We start from the raw sequence: 23,068 nt of genomic DNA, 5'->3' as shown, positions 1-23,068 counted from the left end.
CTGAGAAGAGTTCATCATTTTTTCTATGTTCCGACTAACTAATGAAGTCTCCCTTGAGTTCCTGATAAACATACACAACAGGAAATTCTCCTTCACTCTCAACAATAGCTATAAAGACCAACGGTAAAATTTCATTTTAAATATTGTGCAGAGACGTGAAAGCATGATCTTGAACATGATATAACTCCTTCATATAACCCAATTTTTTTTACACAAGGTGTTACATTAAATAATACACATCTTACGAGGAGATAAAAACAGGGATGAATGTAGAAACACATGCATCGTTGAGAAAGCAAAAGTTATACATATTAAAAATAAGCTTAACCACACAACTTGCAGTGTGAAAATATTTGCCTTGAATGATTCCTGAATACAAAACGCATGCGCACATACTTCTAAAGAGCCAGCAGGCAGGTAAAAGTAAGGTGAAACCTTACGAGTTTTTCTGAGGAGTTCATCATTCTTTTTATGTTCCGAATAACTAATGAAGTCTCCCTTGAGTTCCTGATAAACATACACAACAGGAAATTAAACAATACACATCTTACAAGGAGATAAAAACAGGGAAAGTTATACATATTAAAAATAACCTTAACCACACATCTTGTAGTGCGAAAATATTCGTCTTGAATGATTCCTGAATACAAAACACACGCGCACACATTTCTGAAGAGCCAGCAGGCAGGAAAAAGTAAGGTGAAACCTTAAGAGTTCTTCTGAGAAGAGTTCATTTTTTCTATGTTCCGACTAACTAATGAAGTCTCCCTTGAGTTCCTGATAAACATACACAACAGGAAATTCTCCTTCACTCTCAACAATAGCTATAAAGACCAACGGTAAATTTCATTTTAAATATTGTGCAGAGACGTGAAAGCATGATCTTGAACATTATATAACTCCTTCATTTAACCCAATTTTTTTACACGAGGTGTTACATTAAACAATACACATCTTACGAGGATTTTATATTCTTGTCGAGCTGAATACCGGACCTGTGAAGATTACAGGATTATTTTGTGCATCTACAGAATGGTGTGTTAATGAAGCTATGTAATATAGAGAGAGACTTTCAAAGGTGGTTAAATGAAGAAGTTAAGATCATGCTTCCACATCTCTGCACAGTATTTAAAATACAATTTACCGTTGGTCTTTTATAGCTATTGTTGAGAGTTAAGGAGAATTTCCTGTTGTGTATGTTTATCAGGAATTCAAGGGAGACTTCATTAGTTAGTCGGAACATAGAAAGAATGATGAACTCTTCTCAGAAGAACTCTTAAGGTTTCACCTTACTTTTTCCTGCCTGCTGGCTCTTTAGAAGTGTGTGCGCGTGCGTTTTGTATTCAGGAATCATTCAAGGCAAATATTTTCGCACTGCAAGTTGTGTGGTTAAGCTTATTTTTAATATGTATAACTTTTGCTTTCTCAACGATGCATGTGTTTCTACATTCGTCCCTGTTTTTATCTCCTCGTAAGATGTGTATTATGTAATGTAACACCTTGTGTAAAAAATTGGGTTATATGAAGGAGTTATATCATGTTCAAGATCATGCTTTCACGTCTCTGCACAATATTTAAAATGAAATTTTACCGTTGGTCTTTATAGCTATTGTTGAGAGTGAAGGAGAATTTCCTGTTGTGTATGTTTATCAGGAACTCAAGGGAGACTTCATTAGTTAGTCGGAACATAGAAAAAATGAACTCTTCTCAGAAGAACTCTTAAGGTTTCACTTTACTTTGTCCTGCCTGCTGGCTCTTCAGAAATGTGTGCGCGTGTGTTTTATATTCAGGAATCATTCAAGAAGAACACTTTCGCACTGCAAGATGTGTGGTTAAGGTTATTTTTAATATGTATAACTATTGCTTTCTCAACGATTCATTTGTTTCTATATTCGTCCCTGTTTTTATCTCCTTGCAAGATGTGTATTGTTTAATGTAACGCCTTGTGTAATATAAATGCCTACATGCTGGCCTATTTCCCACATTTTGGCTGATGATGACGCAAAACAGCGTTGAAACTAGTTCCAAGTGCAAATACATGTTATAAATAAACTATAACATTTTTGTATTGAAAAGGTGGACCGCTTTAAGTTTTCCTATCATCCATTCTCAGTTCAATACGGACAAAAATGAAATTCTTAGGTAAAATGAATAACTCGAAGAATACAAAAGAACTATGATTTCATTAGAACTGGGCAACTCTGAAGCAGCACGCTGTAGGTATACCTAAGTTAATGTTCGGAAAGATGTTCCGGAAGACTCGTTCTGCCGTGATGCGGGGAAATTTTGAATTGAAGTTACGCCGTAAAATATTATTTTTAACAAAATGCAAGACAGTTTTGAATTAAAAGTCTGAATTTCGATAATGGGACTGATATTGTTCTTCGAATTTTGAATTATCCATATTTCGAATTAAACAATTTAAATACATGCAAAACTGTACCTCATGTTTCCGGGAATGAGAGATTCTTCGAATTAGGTGGCATTTTGAATGAACCGATTTTGAATTATCGAGGCTCTACTCTAAAACACAAATGTAAAACATGTAAAGCTGGGTATGGACTGCGCGAGGCTGCCGCGCGTATCTGTTCGAGGGCGGCAAACTCTATCGGTTGTGTTACGCCTAACACCATGTTTGTGATGCCAGAGTCGAGCGCGGCACGTGATTGTATTTTTGTCGGCCATGAAGTCTAATTCCTTGAGAGCAAACCACTTGGATACGTAAACAGTACCTGCATCTGTAAATAAACAAGACAGGATTAGTGCATTAGCATAATTGCATATAACATGAGTGGTGTACTGTAAGTCAGTTTAATAAATATGTACGTACCAGATCCAGTTATGAGAGTCTTTTCTCTTCTGTATGACGCCAATAAAGTTGTGATGTTCTTCAACTCTTGAACTGGCATTTTCATTTACTCACCTATGTCCTTCCATGTGTCCTCGCACATACTTTGTGTTGTGATAACTAGCACTTTTAGGATTCCACAAGATCTCTTTACATTTATACAGCTGTGTCAGCAGTGTTCATTCTCTATTTCACCGCGGTAGAACCACCCCAACACCGGTCTCAACTGAACGAATACAGTGCACTGAAATCCCTTTGCCGCGGGACAAAAGACCGCTCCGATTTGGCTCGACCCGCGCCAAGTTCGAGCGCGGCAGTGTTCATCTTGCCGCGCGAGGCAACATGGTATAGACTTCGCGAGTCAAAGCAACGAATATTGCCGCGCGCAGTCGATACCCAGCTTAACAGACTGCAATGTATCACCAGCATTAAATGGCTTCCAAGTTTGCAGGCTTCGATGTCTGTTGCAACATTGCTAATTTTCCACAACCGCACAGGAATGAAAACTGTATTTCTAAAGTGCAGACCGTTCAATACCAGGACTCTGTAATAAAATTGAAATTATAAATAATATTCAGTGAAAATACAAGAACTGATAAACAAGTCATTCCGTATGTTTTAAATGAGTTCCACGGGAATCAGTCAGATCTGCTTTGGCGGCAATAGTTTAGGAACAGCTAGTCATGGGAAGGAAGCCGGTAATGTAGTGTTTGTGGAATTATTTAATGTTGTAGTTCTCTGCATTTCACCACAACTCTTGTCTGATCCTTGTACTCGGCTGCCGATAACTGATCATCTGTAATGGAACTCCATTTATTATATGTCCACATGAAAGTCTACTTGTTTGACGGGTTATGTCTTTCGTGATCGCTGTGTAACTCTCCCACAGAACTGAGAGATCAAGTTCCAAGGTATGAAGCACCAATTACAGAATTCAAGACTGCCAAAAGCAATGAAAATGTTTAATGCAGATATTAGAATATATGAGCTACAGAAAACTCATCAAACACCATACAACTTGTTACTTTATAAAGTGGAGGTATTGTATGTACATTGGGTATTCGGCCCGAAGGCTGGTTTGATCTTCTGCAGCTCCGCCAACAGCTATCATAAATAGCCTAGGCGTCACTGAAGAGGCGTACTAGGGAAACGAGGTGTGAGGTAGTTTCTCGTTGCTTTCCTCACCGAGCCAGCAGTTCCTATTACTGGTCACTGACATGCACGCACCAACAGACTCTATGAGCGATATTTTTACACCATTCATAACAGGGACTGGCTGCATAAGGAATGGTATTACTAGCATCACTCATACCTCAGTCACTTTAATATTGTCAAAGCCAAGGATGAGACTGAGACAGGTCAATGAAAGTAACAAATTTGATATAGCCCATACCAGAAGACATAATGCACTGTAAACACTACATCTCGCCAGCAAAGGCATGGAGGTATTGTATATGTTAGGAAACCTTGGCTTTTGAAAAATAACTTTTCAAAACCGAATTTGAAAAATCAGGCACGATGGCGACTGGGCACCCTGTGTTTTTTGACCCCTGCCCATTGCTTTTTTCAATGGCCTATTAAGCGCTACGATATTCTATTGCTTCCTTCCTCTGCCAAGCAATGAACTTACTCATTTACTTCCCACTTCACCTTTTTCAAAGCCTCTACAGTTCAAGATGAAAAATGTGATTTTGAGTGTATTAGTAGAAGTACTAGTATATCCCTATAATGCCCGGCATGACAAATTTGTCACACGACTTTCAGATGCTATCAGAAGCTATAATACATCTCTTTTATTCTTCCCGGACCACAGTTGAAGAAAATATCCACCAGACTGTGTTCATGACTGTGTGACATGTGTTACACTGGGCATTAAGAATAAGAGAGATGTATTATAGCTTTTGATAGCATCTGAAAGTCGCGTTACAAATTTGTCATGCCGGGCATTATAGGGATATACCGTATTTACCTGAACGTTTGTCCAACCTTTGTCCCATTTTCCTACGGGGTCGGGTATGACGTGAGATGAATCTGTCGTGGGGGGTTTTTATGGCCGGATGCCCTTCCTGACGTCAACCTCATCGGAGGAGTTAGAGATGAAATGAACGATATGATATATGATAGCAGGGAGAGGGAGTTGAGCGTATCGATTATCTGCGCAATGGCGTGTGTTGAACGTTGTTTGTTGATTATTTTAAGATAATAGTTTTTTAAGGGGGGGGCGGTGGCTTTGTTGAATATAGTGTTGGTTTTTTCTGTACTTTCGTTTATATTGTAATTAGGATCGGTATATTGATGTATGCTTATTCATTCAACGTTCAACACACACCATTGTGCAGATAATCGATACGCCCAACTCCACTCCTACTCCTACGACAATAACTCTCCCCACCCACCCCTCCATTCCCCTTGCAGCAGCGGACACTAGCACCAAAAGAACATGATACAGTACACGCCAGGCAGCCAAAGCTAGCACATCTCAACCACAGCAGCAATAGTAAGTATTCTACTGGAAACACACACACAAACAAGCATTCTTCAGATCATAAATTCTTAGTTCTATCTTTTGTTTCTTACAGACGCATATCAGCAACTATAGATCAGAAAAGACCCACCATACTGCATTTGACACTTACCGAAAAATATACTAGATCCAATACTTCTGGCAATATTTGATCACAGCTGCACATAACTACCTCTGGCCATACATCAAACTTGTTATTAACAATTGAAGAAGTCCATCAATCAAACCAATGAATAAGCATAATTTATAGTAGGACTAAAATAAGAACACTGCTCACGAATGGAATACAGACATTCTCCATTCATACTGGAAAAACAAGAAAATTCGACGAATGCAAGACGCCAAACTCAATTTTAACAAAGTGTTCCTATTATTGTTACAGATTTTAACATGAACTGTATATTTTAACATGCCATTCAACTTGTACCATATATTTTAAAAATAATAATGTACCTGTATATTTAATAATAATTCACCTACACGATTTTTAGGCCTAAAAAGATTCAACCACAATTATTTTAGATTGTATGTATAGTCAATTTTAACTTTAAACATGCCCAATTAGAACGTAAGACATACTCTATATCATGACTTTTATAATGGACAAGGCAAATCAATAAAACTTGACTTATGTGAAGGTAATAGTGTACAGCTGAAGATGACCGTATGTAAAAAGGTAGAAACCGGTACTGTAGATTGAATTTTTATATAAATAAATTTGTATTGAAAAGGTGGAAACTTTCTTGTCTATAACATACAAACCAGTAGTAATCGCTGGGCATTTCATGGACAGAAAGCGAAGTTTCCTGAGATTGAAGCAAGGTTACGTGCATATATCGACGAAAAGATAATTCGGATGTGCCATTACGAGTTAAATGTGCCAACTTAAAACTATCGATCGCAAAAGAACTAAGTGTTACGGGATTCAAAGCTATTCGTGGATGGCTTTCGCGATTTTATGTTCATTATGGCTGTAGTTTCCGAAGAAAAACTGTCATCACGCAGTGTCTTCCAACAGATTATGAAGATAAAATTTTGGATTTACACAAATATGTGATCAATTTACACAAGCAAAACTCTTACATTCTTTCACGAATAGGCAGTGGAGGCCAGTTATCAATTTTCTTTGAAATGCTGCTTGATTATATTGTAAATTAAAAAGGTGTGTCCAACGTCATCGCTATAACTGGAAGGAATGAGAAGCGAAGGTGTACAGGTATACTTCGTGTAAGTGCAGATGGAAGAAAACTGCCCTCATACATCATATTTAACCCTACAATTGCCAATGCTACAGGGGTGGGGGATCAAATATAATTTTTTTTTATTTAAATTCATTAATTGAAAAACACAAGGCAATTACAATTTATTTTTCCACGTAGTTTCCTGCTTTGGAAATTCATTTGTCCCAGCATATTGGCAGCTTTTTGATGCCCGCATCATAAAAAGAACAGGGTCGTGTCACCAGCCCGTTGCACACAGTCTTTCATACTCTCGTCATCTTCAAATCATTGCCCTCCTAGAGCTTCTTTTAAGTGGTCCCAACAAATGGAAATTGCAGGGCAATAAGTCCCGGCTGTGAGGAGGTTGATCAAATGTACTTCAGTGCATTTCCTGTAGCCTGGACACAGAGCTGCAGGGCCGCGCATTGTCGTGGTGGGGGATGACCTGTTGAATCAGTTGATCTTGTATTTTGCGGCGATATGCAACCCTCGCCTTGTTCAACAGCTCGCTGTAGTAAGCAGCATTGATTGTGTGTCACTCATTCAAAAAATCAATCGGCAAATTGCCTCGCCGATCTAAAAAAAATTGTTGCAAGGACGTTGCCAGTTGACAGTCGAGTCTTGGCTAAATGGTGTGGAGTGAAAATGCAGGTACATGATAGCTGAGGCCACACAAAGCTTGTCACAGTAGAATTTGGTTATTTGGTTATTTTGAACCTGAAGAGTCCAGAATTTGAATTGACCTCAAATTTGAATGACTCTTTGGTCAGTTTCACTTCCACTCCCTGCACACATGAACTATTCAAAATCCTTTTTTTGTGTAAGTAGATAATTTATTTGGAAAAATGCCAGTATTCTTTGCAGTCTTTACCCTTTTCCTAAACCCTTTTCCACTTCATTTATAATTTTGATCTCGGAGCTATAGGCAGTGTTTTGTACTGTTTTCTTATAAACAAACACAAAATGGAAAAGCAACCGTAACATACTTCACAATTTAAATGAATCAATATGGCCTCAATGCTGTACTAAAGAACAAAAGTAGGTATCCTGTCACAGCATTCTGTACTGCAAACAAAGGCTGCCTGCATTTCCTGATTAGTTAACAAAGCCTAGGCATTAATCTGCAGTTACTGAATGAGGTAGAAGTTTAGCTAATAAGTCTGTTCGACATTTAAATCCTTACAGTGTCTTGTAAGTCTTCAGTTGCCAGTGGAATGTTCATCTCCATGTGAAGTTCTGGTCTTAAGCCTACACATTTTCAGGTTACTGAAACTCAAGTGCACTGTGTAGAAGACTATTCCGGGAACATAACGTCAGGCGGTCAAGACCTTGAACCTTTTCTTAGCTTTCCAACATCTACAGTTCAGATTCCAGTAGCAACATGATTCTACACTGCTTTTCTCTTCCAGCCAGACAATCTCATCACAAATTTGAATTAACCAAGTTACACTGAATTATTGTACTATGTTGGGTATTCAGCCCGAAGGCTCGTTTGATCCTCTGCAGCTCTGCCAACAGCTGTCATAAATAGCCTAGGCGTCACTGAAGAGGCGTACTAGGGAAACGAGGAATGACGTAGTTTCCCGTTGCTTTCCTCACCAAGCCAGCAGTTCCTATTACATAATCAGTCTGCCAAGCACACTGAAATGCATGCACCAACCGACCCTATGAGCGATATTTTCACACCATTCATAACAGGGACTGGCTGCACAAGGAATGGTATTACTAGCGTCACTCATACCTCAGTCACTTTAATATTGTCAAAGCCAAGGATGAGACTGAGACAGGTCAATGAAAGTAACAAATTTGATATAGCCCATACCAGAAGACATAATGCACTGTAAACACTACTTCTCGCCAGCAAAGGCATACTGATTTATTGTTACTATTTCTTTCTTGTTCCTTTTTTCTTCTCTTACAGATTTTTGCTAGTTTTGTGGAATTACAATGCAATATTATTGGCATGAACATTTTGTCTTGCAATAGTCATTCTCCAATGTCTTACCTCTAAATGTTTGTGTGTTCTAGGAATGTTCCATGTCCAAGTCAGCAAGCAACTCAAACCTTACTGCAGGCAACAAAGAGAAGGCTCGTACGTGGGTCAGGGAGCAGGCCCTGCTTTTTGTAGAGACTTACTCTTCGACGGAGAGCAACGGACCTCCCCATCCAGCTATGAATGTCCTGTCTCGTCTGACTCAGGCTATAAACAGACTGCAGAGTCCAGTACGTATGGTTCAGTATTGAGTACTCACGTGTGTTTTTGCGATTAAGTATTCTTAGATGAGGTTAAATATTTTAAGTGTGTCGTTGGCTTGCAGGAATACGAAGTCAAGTCCATTCGACACTTCACGTCGCATGGTGTCTGTCTGTAAAAGATCTCTGGTGATACATTTGTTATTCGTGAAAAACTCACCCATAAAATGTTTGCACACGGTAGCTGTGGCCATACAGTTATCATCCTTCCTTATCATACCACCAAATGGCCAGACTTCACAATGGGACAAATTATTTACTTCCTCAAACTAAAAAAAAAATCTACACCAAATACCAAACTGCTCTTTTAGTTTAGTTAAATATGAGTAGAAGTCTTACCAGCAACAGTATGATTGTTTTTTAGTGGCACAAGAATCCAATTTCATGTTCTTATTGCACATGATTTTAGAGGAAATACTGATCTTCCTCCTGCTCTGGAAGACAGTCAGATATTTCCTGCCGCTGAAGTGCTGCCAAACTTACGAAAATAAATCCTGTCCCGGTTACTTAGATCTTCCTTCTTAGTCTCATCATGAATGAAGGTTCATTTTATCTTGTGCTACTATAGTTGCAGAAAAATATTTATCATGTGCCAGAATCATCCCATCATGCAGAGTAGGGTTGAGGACTATTAGAACCACCATTATTTGTAATTACTTGTTCATAATATCACCAACTCGTTTATTGACAAGTTTGCGCAATGTAAACAATGTTTGTCAACGTTTATCAAACTGTTACGGAACAATATGATACCAAAGAACTGTATTTCTATGCAGCATGAACAATTAAGATGCCTTCTTTATAATATGTTAGAAATGATAGAAGGAAAGAATACATTTTGAATTCGTATATTAGCAGAACTTTCAACTTCCATCTTTCAGTTATTCACTTTTGGAAAACTTCAAAAATTTCATTCCTCTATTCTGATATTGGAAATGTCACACACACAATCAAATTCATGCTTTGAAAAGTAGTGTAAATGTTCAAATGGCTGAGCTCAATAGCTGCAGTCGCTTAAGTGCGGCCAGTATCCAGTATTCCGTGGATAGTGGGTACGAGCTCCACTGTCGACAGCCCTGAAGATGGTTTTCCATGGTTTTCCATTTTCACACCAGGCAAATACTGGGGCTATACCTTAAGGCCACGGACGCTTTATTCCCACTCCGAACCCTTTCCTATCCGATCGTCGCCATAAGACCTAAATGTGCCGGCGGACATAAAGCAACTTGTAATAAAATAATGTTCAAATGTCTGGTATTTAAAAAACTATGTTCCAGAAAAATTTCCTTTTTAGCATTGAAAAAAAATCTTAATTGTTGTAGGACTCTGACCATGCTTGATCATGGGATTCAACTTAGATTTCTCGTAAAAAGAAAGTCTGCCAAAGGCAACTAGTGTGATTGTGTGTTATCCTTGAGGAGTTTCTTACAATTTCTTTGTGCTTTCAGCCCTGTGACAGCCTGACGGCCTTGGAGGAACTACGTAGCATTGTGATTGAATCGGATATATCGCCGTTTGAAGTGAATCACAGCGGTCTAATTCGAGCTCTGCTCCAGTTCGTTGCTTCTCCTGATGGGCCGATGGGTGCTCGCGATGATCGGCTGCGGATGTTTCTACACGTCTTTGCAGGGTGTCCAGTAAGTTTGTTACATGAGAATAATTTGATTGAGAATTGGAATTACATTGTGATGAATCCATAGTGAATCTTGTTAGCTGGTTAGTAAGTTCATTTTCTATTCCTGTTAAAGAGACTGGATGTTGCATTGCCTCTCCCTCTTCAGTATGTTCATAATCTGATCTGAGATATTTAAATTCACAGTATGGTGAAGGACTCGTAACACATTAATACGCATTGACAGCTTGAATCATTTCATGTATGTAATTTTTTCCTGTGTTGTACTAGCGATTAAGCAGCTAATAGCATTGTCATGAAGCAGCAGTGGATTCAGCCCATTGAGATCATATCCAAGCTGTCTGTGTAAGTAGCTGAGCTTGCAACAGCATATTGTTCCATATATGTTGGAGTATTCTGGCCTTTTAGCAAAGTCAAATCTAGAATTTGCAACTGTTTAAAGAAATTCTTGCAGGATTCTTTTTAGTATTCTAAATATCCTTTTCTAGGTAGTGAAAATTTGAGGTGCTGTGATACCGTAGTTAAGAGATTCTTAACGTTCTAAGTCAGTCCTAGGAACAGCTATATGGTTGTTTTACATAGCAACTGGAGCTAATTTCTATGGGAGGAAGACCCAGGCCAAGCAAGCCCTTGCCGTGCTTCAGAGTTCTACTGTAATCACCACCTTGCAACAGTGGAGTGTCTGAAAAGTAGAAATTTCATCTTTGTTGTGCTGCTGGATTTTATTACCATTGTATATTTACATCAGAGATGTAGTTAATTAAATGCAATCTTTACCTGCATTTTCCTCTTTCTCCCTCCTCCAAAACATTAATTGTAAAAGAGTTTTGTGTGTAAAAATGCCTCGTAAACTGATCTCTCTAGTTTACTAGCTCCTTCCAAATACATCTCTTCTCCAATTTTGGTAAGTTCATGCTCATTATTAGGGCCGGGGTGGTTAGGTTTTTAAAAAAAAACTTAGTCTTTAAATTTTTATTTCATCAACCAAAAAAAATACACGTATAGAAATCACTCTTCTACTTAGTGTCCTTTCTTCGATATACATTTTCTCCATGCTGTTCTAATAGAAAGGAGGACATGTGCACCGCTGTCTTGCTTGAGTGGTCTAAACAAATGGTAGCCACAGGGCAATAAATCTGGACTTTATGGAGGGTGTTCCAGAGGTGCCCAGTTTATTTCCTCCAGTTTTTACTGTGTTAGAGCAGCAGTATGCGGCCTTGCATCGTCATGGAGAAGAATGACGTTCCGGATCGGTTGCCGATGTTGCTTGTTGCGATATACAGCTTTTGCTTCATCGAAAAGGCGACAGTGATTGGCCGCGATAATTATCCTTTGTTTGTGAAGAAAATCCACCAGCAAAACGCCCGCAGAGTCCCAGAAGTGAGCACCTTTCCAGCAGATGGGTGTGTTTTGGCCTCTCCTTCCTCCTCGTAGCGACACAGGAGTTTCTAACTTCCTGGCATAATGATTTTTGTTCCTGGTTGACACGAGGAACCCACCTGGCAGACAGTTCTCCAAAATAGAGTTCCCGTAACTTATTCCTACGGCTAAAACAATTTGATAAATTTTTATTCGCCGATCTTCACCAATAATGTCACGATTGGCAACAATGTTGTCTGCAGTAATGCTTGTCCCCGGTCTCTTTTCATGAGGTTCCCGATTTTTCTTTGTTCGATTTTCAGAGTACTTTCAGTATCTTTAGTATTATTTTAAACTCCTGCGCATTTCCTTGTTCTATTTTATTTCTATTTTATTACATGTTTCCTCGTTCTATCGATATATGGCTGAGTATGGCTGGTCGATAGTATTTCAAATAATCAAAACCGGATGGCAGTATGGGGCATGGTGGCCAGCCATGTGTTCCTATTTGGTCTATAATACAGTCAAATACTCAAATGGCTTAATAATTGGAAACGAAGTCCGCAAGTGAATAACCTAATTTCAGAAGTAGCCCACCATAGGCGTCTACCTGGGGCAGGACCTGCATAAGGGCTCGTGTCATGTCACGTAGTAGTGCTCCTTGGTTGATTGTCTTAATATTTGTTTTGGCCAAACTGTGAAAAAGAACTATGATGCAGAATTTAAAAGTGCTCACAGGGAGGACTTTTCGTATTTCAGTGAATCCAAGAAGGGACTAATGTTCACATTCTGAACTGTATGTAGGTGTGATTTTTCAGTTGCACATGGCGGGAACTGCGATATACTCAGACCTGTGCAAACGAAAAAACATAATCAGTGTGTCCACTGTGTAGAAAGAAACTGAACTCTTCATGTAAAAACGAAGATGTAACTCCTGTGACAAATGCCGGGCTTTAAGTCATTTATCATAGAACATAACCTACCTGTAAAATGTCCCAACCTCGCGGGGCCTTTGTTTCACAAAATATTTCCTGATTCAGAAATCGCTACACGATGTGAGTATGGTATAACGGAAATGGTGGCTATCGGTTACAGATATGTGCATGGAAGAAAGGGGGAAAATTGTATCACATTTGCTGGTGAATACATTTTCTGTTGCTCCTGATGGTAGCAATAAAAGTGACTTGAAAATGTCCTATTGTTGTAACATTTTTTTTAGGCCTGAACTCAATGAAATTCAGAGTTGTCTACTCTCTGTGCCTGATTTAGAAGAGGATGCTACTTGAGCTAACATTGCCAATCTTTTGCTCTCAACTTTTCAGAAATTCTGCATTCTATTAAAAAACTGCCTAGCTCTTTGTGCTGTTAATGCTCCAGTAATGGTAGGATTACAGAATGGTGCGACAGGATGTTTGAAGCGGGAAAATAGTAACATAATCATTGTAGGCTTCTCTTGTCACCTTGCTGCAGAGAATGGCACAGCGTGCTTGCCTGTAAATGTAGATGAAAGTATAATTGGTATATTTTGTCTGGAAAGGAGTGCAAAGAGGAAAGAAAAGTTCAGAGAATTTCAGACTTGACACAACGGAGATCAGGAAAATTCTGAAGCATGTGTTATCACTTAGGTGTTTAGATAGGATTTTGCTGCAGTGGAACTGCTTGGTTACTTCCTTCAGGACCAAAATTGTGAGTAAGGATTCTCAGATGAGAACTTTGAAGACTTACAAAATTCCTAAGCACAGTCTAAGTGCAGATGTGAATAATTTGTCTGAAAAGGTGAGGCATTGTCATAACATTTCACCACACTACTCAGTTAAAAGAAAAACACAGTCATCAGTTTCTCCCAAACAAATGAAACTACTGATGACACTAAGAGCCATGCTTTGTCACGTGAAGAACGGTCCTTTAATTGTATTTACATAAATCTTTTTTCCTTTTTCTCAAGTTTTATGGATATCTTTGAGAATCCAAACGTAGCTCTTCAGTCAAGTATACTGCACATCCACTTATTGAAGTCAATTTTGGAGGAACTCTTGGAAGAATTTGATGGCAAGGTTTGTGAAACCACACGAAGCTCTTCCTTTCTCTCCTTGATGTAGATTATCATACTCCAGCAAATCAAAAGGATGATTGTGATCTGATGACAGGGAACTCTGCATTTCTTTTGGTGAACACACTGACGTCCGAGGAAAAGTGCTTAGGTCTATTTTTTAAATCTGTTAGAAAGAGTTTCTTTTCACCCAGTGACTACATGGTACACAAAATTTCCATTCAAAGATGAAGTTTTCATTAATGCAGAAGTTGCAGATATTTCTGCTATAAGTAAGGCATCATTTTCTATACTTAAATTTTTCATTAACAAGTTTCTGAACATTCTGACTAGTTATTTATTTATCGTATGATGTGCACAGATAGATTATATAAATAAGTATACAATATATACACAGTATATACAAGCAGAAGCCTATAGTTCCAAATCAAGTCCATTGATCCATTTTAAGGCCTCCTCAGTTGCATTATGAATGTCCTCCAAAGAACCTTGAAATGCTCTCCGTGGACACTCGGCAATTACGTGGTGGATGGTCTGTGGGGTAGCTCCACGATCACACCCAGAAGACTTCTGCCAGCCCCATTTATAAAGAGTATAGCTGCATCTTCCTTGATTGACTCTTATCCTGTTTAGAGTCCTCCATTGACGTCTGGGTAGATGGAATCCGGGAGGTTGAACATGAGGTAGAGTCACAAGAAGTTGGTTGGGAACAGAAGACTGCTGCCAATGGTGTAACCAGGCGTTCGTGATGGAGAACCCAGATTCTTCCAGTGTAAGTGCAGTGCGCCAGGGTGGAGATCTAGACTTAAGTCGTGGAGGGGCAGGTTGAGTAATATCCTGGTGAACGGGGAGGTTGGAGTCCAGGCTGGTCTTCTTCCACAGTTTTAGAAGAGCTTCAGACCATCTTAAGCAAGGCGGTGGAATATTACTGAGTGTAGGCAGCCAGGCCACGTTTGTAGAGCGAATACAACCAGTTATGATGCGCATTGCTTGATTTAGTTGAGCATCAATCTTCGCAGTATGAGCACTGTTCAGCCAAGTTGAAGCGCAGTATTCGGCAACTGAATAGCAAAGAGCTAGAGCAGTAGATCTCAACACTTGGTTGTTTGCACCCCAGGATGTGCCGGCTAATTTTTGAAGAATATTATTCCGACTTTTGATCTTGGCGGCTGTGTTGTTAATATGATGTCTATGTTAGGCATCTGTCTAATGTGACACCTAAGTATTTTGGGAAGGGACAGTGTTGTAAGGATTGATTTCTGAATGTTATTGTAGGCTTGTAGTTGGCAAATTTATTTCTGAGATGAAACACAGATGCGACAGTCTTTTGGAGATTTGGATGGAGGCACCTCTCGGTCATAATGCACAGAGTAATGAAGAAATCGGTCCTTATCAGGACCCGGAAGCCTATAGCCGAAAAATCGGACCTTCAATTCGAATATGCCATCTTAACATCGAAGGCATCAGCAGACCAAAATGCTAGTGTCTACCTAAAATTCTGAAAGGTCAACAGATTGATGTCATTGCGCTACAAGAAATTCTGACTAGTGAAACAGAACATTTAGATAAAGTTGATATTCTGCACTCTCAGTTCTGTTACTTTCAACTCAAAGAAACAGACCTGGCAAAAGGAAGAATTGATGTTCAGTGGGCATTGGTAGGTCAGATGAAATCAGCTGATGGTGTACTTAAAATATGACAGACTTTGTAAGGTTATGCTTGCTATTTTATCAATTGCACATAGCAGTGCAGAATGTGAAAGGATTTTAAGCAGTCACAAAGACAAAACACAGTTGAGATCCTTGCTGTCTGAATAAACTTTTGAGAAACTTTGTCGTAAAATCACTTCAGCAAGGCAAGTGCTTTGAGCAAAAATTTAGTTCAGAGTTTCTGAAGGGGGCTAAGTCAGCTACGGGTGTGTTGAACAACAATTAGTCGTAATGTGTTCAGTATGGTGAAGGATGAAAAGTTGCATGTTTCTACAGTTCAGGTATAATAATAATAATAATAATAATAATAATAATAATAATAATAATAATAATAATAATAATACTTTATTAACAGTAATACCATTTTACATAACGGTGGAGAAGGTTAAACAAAACAAAACACACTAAAAAGAAAGTTCAATGGAGTATAAGTAGAAAAATATGTACAGATATATATACACAGGTTATATTACAAGTAATCACAGGAAAGTAAGTCATTTCTGGAGATTATGTAAGTGATTTCTCAATTTGGCAATGAGCAGTTAAATATATCAATATCCAGTTTGTTTAGAGATCTTGACATTCGTTTAATTGGCCCATTTAATGCGTAGTTAGTTCTATGCCAATTTGTAGACTATGTATTCTTGAACCTTGTGCGTCTGTCTGGTACATGTACGTTAATTTTTCCAAGGAGTTGTGGACAATTCACCAAGGAATGAAGCAATTTAAAAATGGAGAGTGTATCCAATAATTCACGGCGTTGTGACAGGCTATGCATATTTAAGGACTGTTGTAAGGATGTATAATCAACATTATCATATGAGAATTCTGCTCTAAATGAATATAAAGGAAGAAATTTATGTTGTACTGAATCTAATCTATGGATAGAGGTCTGATGAGAAGGGTTCCAAACAGGTGTACAGTATTCTAGTATAGGGCGTACCATAGACACATTCAGCAATCGATAGGTAGCTAAGTTTGAAAATTCTCTCGAATATCTAGTAATGCAACCCAATCTTTGAAATGCTTTCTTACAAATATTTTCAATATGTTCATTAAACGATAGGTTATAACTGAATAAAACACCAAGGTCATTAACTTGTGAAATGTTATTACTTAATTTGTACTGGAATGATATTTTCTTCTTGTTTTTAAAAAAACAATATTATTTTACATTTCTCATGATTAAGTTTCAACCCATTTTGAATGCAATACTTTTCCAGATGATGTAAATCTTCTTGAAGTTTTAAACAATCAAGTGGACAATTAATTTGCATAAACATTTTTGCATCGCCAGCAAACAAAAGCAATTCAGAATTCTTAAGTATATTTTTAATGTCATTTATGTAGAGAGTAAAAAGTAAGGGCGCAAGGTGAGACCCTTGAGGAACTCCACTGGTAACAATAATAAGTGCAGAAAAATGATTCCTTATTTTAACAATCTGCAGGCGATTTTTAAGATATGATTCAAACCATGAGAGGAGAGGCCCATTAATTCCGTAGCCTGTTAGTTTTTGCAGCAAGATATTGTGGTCGACAGTGTCGAAAGCTTTTGAGAAGTCTGTATAAATGCAGTCCACTTGGGAGTGGTTCTCTATTGCATCCAAGAGGAACTGATAGAATAAAAGAAGATTGCTACAGGTTGACCGTCCTGAAAAGAATCCATGTTGCTCATTAATGATGTTTCTAAAGAGAGGTGTGATTTTGTCAAGAATTATTGAGTCAAAGTCCGCCTCTGTGGTGTAGTGGTTAGTGTGATTAGCTGCCACCCCCGGAGGCCCGGGTTCGATTCCCGGCTCTGCCACGAAATTTGAAAAGTGGTACGAGGGATGGAGCGGGGTCCACTCAGCCCCGGGAGGTCAACTGAGTAGAGGTGGATTCGATTCCCACCTCAGCCATCCTGGAACTGGTTTTCCGTGGTTTCCCACTTCTCCTCCAGGCGAATGCCGGGATGGTACCTAACTTAAGGCCACGGCCGCTTCCTTCCCTCTTCCTTGCCTATCCCTTCCAATCTTCCCATCCCTCCACAAGGCCCCTGTTCAGCATAGCAGGTGAGGCCGCCTGGGCGAGGTACTGGTCATACTCCCCAGTTGTATCCCGCGACCAAGAGTCTGAAGCTCCAGGACACTGCCCTTGAGGCGGTAGAGGTGGGATCCCTCGCTAAGTCCGAGGGAAGAACCGAACCTGGAGGGTAAACAGATGATGATGATGATTGAGCCAAAAATTTTGGAAATATGAGAAGAAATTATGACTGGTCTATATTGTTTTATGTCAGTTTTATCACCATTTTTGAAAACTGGACTAACAAATCCTTTCTTCCATTCCACTGGAAAAACGCCTTGGTTTAATGATAAGTTGAACAGATAAAAGAGTGCTTCACATAAAATAAATGAACAGTACTTGAGCAGGTACGTTGAAACACCATCAGGTCCGACAGTTTTCTTTAATTCCAGTGATATCAGTTTGTTGTAAATTTCTTCCTTACTAATGTTTATAACTGATAGATTGACAGAGAAAGGATAATCATATGACATACTACTACTATTCTGATAAGAAGAATAAACGGATGAAAGGTGGTTAGCAAAAAGACTGACAATATTTTCTCCAGTATCTGCTGTAACTTCATTAAGATGCATTGTTGAAGGAATATTGTTACATGACCTTTTAGAACTTTTGTATCGCTTGTGTGCTTTCTTCTTTTCAATAATCAGGGACTTCAATTTATGATTAAACCACTTTGGGAATTTGGGAGTCTTAAAATTCCGTATAGGGATGTAAAGTTCCATGCCATAATGTAGTACTGAATAGAAGATTTCTACTGCTTTATCAATTGATACATTTTGAAACATCTCCTTCCAGCTGAACTGTGACAGATAATAATTTAGTCCATTATAGTCACCGTTTAAAAAGTCAAAATAAAAACTATCAGCAGGCAAGGAATTGTATAGCTCATTTATAGGTAAAGAAATCTCTAATGCTGGGTGGTGTCTATCGAGGGGAACAATGCTTTCATTCTTCTTCATATTACCGTATCAGGTCCCCCTGACGTTGGCGATCACTGTCTCATTACTAGATTTTACTTCAGTGGAACTGGAGTTACTGAAAACCAAATCAAGAAAGTGATTCAGAAAATTTGGGATAGCATTAAACTGATTTAAACAGAGATAAGAAAAAGTGTCTATAACTAAACTGGACTGCATAGTGTGGTTACGTACTGACATAAGGCCAGAAGATGTTTCTTCATTTACTATCCAATTAAGATGTGCTAGATTGTAGTCACCAACCATGAGCAATAAATGGTTGTCAAGATTTGACATAATTTTTTCAACAGCACTGCAATGTTTGAAATATTTTTGGACAGGAGACTTGGGTGGAATGTATACAGCACCAGTGATTAATTTTCTGGTGTTAAGTCAGGGATTCAAACAACTGTTCAACTGTGTTAATGCACGGTATCAGAGTAGGTTTAAACCTCTTGTTAATACAGATCATTACCCCCCATGCTTTTGTACTCGTTAAAGAAGACCTGTCACATCTCGAAATTGAATACGTTTCGAGTCAGAGTTCCACATCGCTAATTTCATCATGTAACTTTGTTTCGGTTAATACCATGAAGTCATAGTCCGCTAAACATTCAGTTAGTTTGCTTCGAAGTCCATTTACAGTTTGATAGTGTGGTGCTTTCTTAGATCTTGGATGTCATTTTCCACAATAGGCCTACTAGTAGATATTTTTGTTTCTACAGGCTCATTGATTTTAGTGATCTGATAAGAATCTGACCTAGTCTGTGCACCTTGCACATTAACACTATTCCCCAATACCGGTTTAAAAGAACCTAACCTATATAGACTACCATGAGTATTAATACCATTCCTCGACTCTAGCATGACAGACCGACCTATATCGGTCACTTATCTAGTTTTTTACAGGAATGGGATCAGGAACACATTCCACATCTTGAATTGAATTAGCAAATTCTATTATTCTGTTTACAACATACCTTTTTCCCAACCTATTTAGGTGCAGACCATGCCAGATATAAAATCTTCTACCCAAATTACATATATCTACATATTTGACATTCTTGAAGTGCCTATATATTTTCAAAAGTTCTTCATTAACCTTGTTTACCTCCTTGTTAACACAAGACCATGTCGGAAGATCATGTCTGTGAGGAACAGAAAATACCACAGCATTGGTGTGATGTAACTCCTGTAGTCTCGATCTGAGGGAAGAGATCAGTCCTCTTGCATTATTTCTTCCTACGTCGTTAGTCCCTGCTAGATAAACTGCAACCCCCGTAGCTCCTAGATTTTCACAGTATTTTGAGGTTATGTCATTAAAATTCGCACCAGGCTTGATCACAGCAGAAATATCATGCTTACTGTTTCTAATTAGTTCTGTAGCAATATTCCTCCCCTGACCATTGGCAAAAAGTCTTATCTTCACAGATTTCCGCGAGGTTTTGCAAATTGGTTTTACAAGATTCTTATTACTTTCACTTCGACATTCCAAAAAATTTACTTCAGAGCTGTTACCTACAGATTCATAAGTACCACTTCCAAGGGGTTCAAACCTATTCTTTAAAACAGGAAAGTGACAATCGTCCAGTATCTTCTTTCTGAAACCCGCGGATTTTACCGGCACCGATTCCCATTGTCTACAGTTTTTAGGCCTAATTGTTTCACTTTGCACAGGTTCATAAATGGAATCCAACTCGAGCTCTAAACCGTTCGAACACGTACTCTCCATCACATTCATCTTCTCTTTAAGTACGTCATTTTCAGCTTTAAGTTCCTCAATGTCATTTCGCAGAATATTTATAATTTCCAATGCATTTTCATACTCTCTATCTTTAGATTTCGAGCCGCCCTCACCAATAACATTCGCAACGCACTGTTCACAAAACCAGTCTTCATTTGTATTAATTTTTTCCTCCCTGGGCCTGTTTCCGCACTTAAAATGCCACCAATGATCGCACAAATCACACAGGATGCCATTTTTAACTATTTTACGGCAGTTACCGCACTTAACATCAAGTTTTACACTTGTTTTCTCGGGAGTAGACATAACCATGTTCACATTACCGGACACCATCTTATTCTTGGTATGTCCAGTATTTAGTATTCACATATAAATAATGAAAAATATAAATATGTAGGCCAAAGAGATTTGGTAATGTATTGAATTACGCTAGAACCTTGATTATCCGTTCCCGGAAACTACGTTTTCCCGTATTATTCGTTCACATTATGTGGTCCAGCAAGCATCCTAATTAAATCATGTTGTAAAAATCCCGCATTATCCATTCCTCGAAGAAACAATTTCCCGGATCAACCGTCCATAAATTTAAGTCCCATCAACGCTAAATACTCTATCGCTCGTTTAAAAAAAACTGTATCTCACGAAAGGATGACTACGGCATACTTACAGATTTTTTTTTTTTTTTTTGCTATTGGCTTTACGTTGCACCGACACATGCCTTATGGCGACGATGGGACGGGAAAAGGTTGGGACTGGGAAGGAAGCGTCCGTGGCCTTAATTAAGGTACAACCCCAGCATTTGCTTGGTGTGAAAATGGGAAACCACGGAAAACCATCTTCAGGGCTGCCGACAGTGGGGTTCGAACCCACTATCTCCCGAATACTGGATACTGGCCGCACTTAAGCGACTGCAGGTATCGAGGTCGGTACTTGGAGATCTTGGTGTTAACGTCCCGTCATTGCGGTAATTTGAGAGCAAGTACTGTACCATACTGGAAAAGCGATCGGCGGTAAACTTTCATAAAGGACCATCTTAGCATCGCTTTCGGGTGGTATTGTTTAGAGAATCCCTGGAAATCATAAAGCAGAGTGTGTTCACAACAATTAGGAGACAGAGCTCATTTCAACAGTTCTACTTGAAGACGGAACGAGTCTCGTCAAATGTTCGTACTTGCAAAACTTCTACATTAATGTCCAGGGTTACATGTTTACCGAACAGGTTTTCGGCACTTCCCTCAAGGCACTGTATAGTCACTGGGCTTTCAGGCAGTATACTGCTCCTTCTTAAGTAACACAAATTTAGTATTTTAATATTATCGTCCTAATATAAGACTGGGAATTTTACGTTTTTGTGTTAAAATGTTATAAAACCGCAGTCGTTTTATTTGCGCAGGTTACATTTAAAAACTCTGTATCATTTCTCACTTGTACCGACTTACACAGTGAGCATGCTTTCCAGCTAAGCTCAAGGTCGCGAATAACGATAATTTCGGAAGTGTTAATGTTGTTTTTCTCTTTCCGGTTTGATTGTGATTAGTGACGGGCAGAATTGAATATAATGCATTCGAGAACTTTAGAATTGACACTTACATTCGAAATCATATTCTCAAGTTCAACATAACTTAAAAGTCGATGTAGGTCTAATTTACGCGGTAAAAGATTTCCATAAACTGACTACGAACAGTATACCGGTGACCAAACTACAATGGAGGATTAAAAAACGGAATTTCTCCATCATGTTGGGCACTTTTGTATCTAATGTGCTTTCTTAGATTAGAGAATTAAAAACTACTTGTGTTCGATTGTTGTTTGGTTGGTGTTACGGGTATTAGATTTTTTTTTTTTGAAGAGTTGAAACTGACAAAGTTTCCCCGGTAAACTGAATGTAAAGTTTCTAGATTTTTAAGTCCCGTACCCAGGTGATTGTTTGAAACAGGCCCCACGGTCTAATTTGCTTGCCTCTCACCTGGAGGGCCCGGGTTCAATTCCCGGCCAGGTCAGCCATTTTTACCTGGTTAAGAGGGCTGGTTCCAGGTTCACTCATTCTACGATTACCTTTAATTGAGGAGCTATTAAATGGTGAGATCGTGATCCCGGTCTAGAGAGGCACGAATAATGGCCGAGAGGATTCGTCAAACTGTCCATGCGTCACTGCGTAATTTTCAGGCCTTCAGACCGAGCATCGTCGCTCGGTAGGCGTAAGTCCCATTGGGGCTGTATTTTGGTTTGGTTTAGGGGTGTTTGTAAGGTTATAAGTATACATATTTCACTTTTTTGATGTTCAGCCAAATTGTTGACGGTTCATTCGTTTTTCAGTTTTCCCGTGTTGCAAGTTTTTTATTTATGATCCCTCCAAAAACAGAGAATCAAGATTCCAATATATAATGCATTAGTACATGTTTTGCCATCATTGATGTGTCTTACTATGTTGCGATCCGCTGCCAAATTTCTTCTGATTTTTTACGTTTGAAAGTTGGCATGTCTGCGTTGATTTTCCACAGCTTCTCTTCCCGCCACAAATTTTTTAGCCCGCGGAGCCAGCTCAATATTTGGAAGGTTTGGTGCCCTCTTTTGCGAGAAATTTGATAATGATCCGTTGCGCAACTGACGTGCACCTCACTCATGGCGTACTGAAGCAGCCCAGCTCTCTACTGTTGTTTGCATGCACAATCCCCTTCTCCAGACACCCCGACCAACATCCTGGCAAT

General features: G+C 38.9%; 1 protein-coding gene across 17 annotated transcripts in view; it reads left to right on the top strand.

The window, feature by feature from the left end:
• Window positions 1-23,068, top strand: part of ctrip (E3 ubiquitin-protein ligase ctrip) — a 322,022-nt gene that overhangs the window by 184,681 nt on the left and 114,273 nt on the right. For all 17 annotated transcript variants that reach the window (XM_067157963.2, XM_067157962.2, XM_067157961.2 and 14 more), the window contains 2 exons: window positions 8,621-8,815; window positions 10,294-10,482. In XM_067157963.2, coding sequence (XP_067014064.2) covers window positions 8,621-8,815; window positions 10,294-10,482 — 384 coding nt within the window. The remainder of the gene's footprint in view (window positions 1-8,620; window positions 8,816-10,293; window positions 10,483-23,068) is intronic.

The sequence above is a fragment of the Anabrus simplex genome, chromosome 14, assembly GCF_040414725.1.
Source record: "Anabrus simplex isolate iqAnaSimp1 chromosome 14, ASM4041472v1, whole genome shotgun sequence".
NCBI classification, from domain to species: Eukaryota; Metazoa; Arthropoda; class Insecta; order Orthoptera; family Tettigoniidae; genus Anabrus; species Anabrus simplex.
The sequence above is the reverse complement of the archived record's forward strand: the minus strand, read 5'-3'. Positions and strand labels throughout refer to the sequence as shown.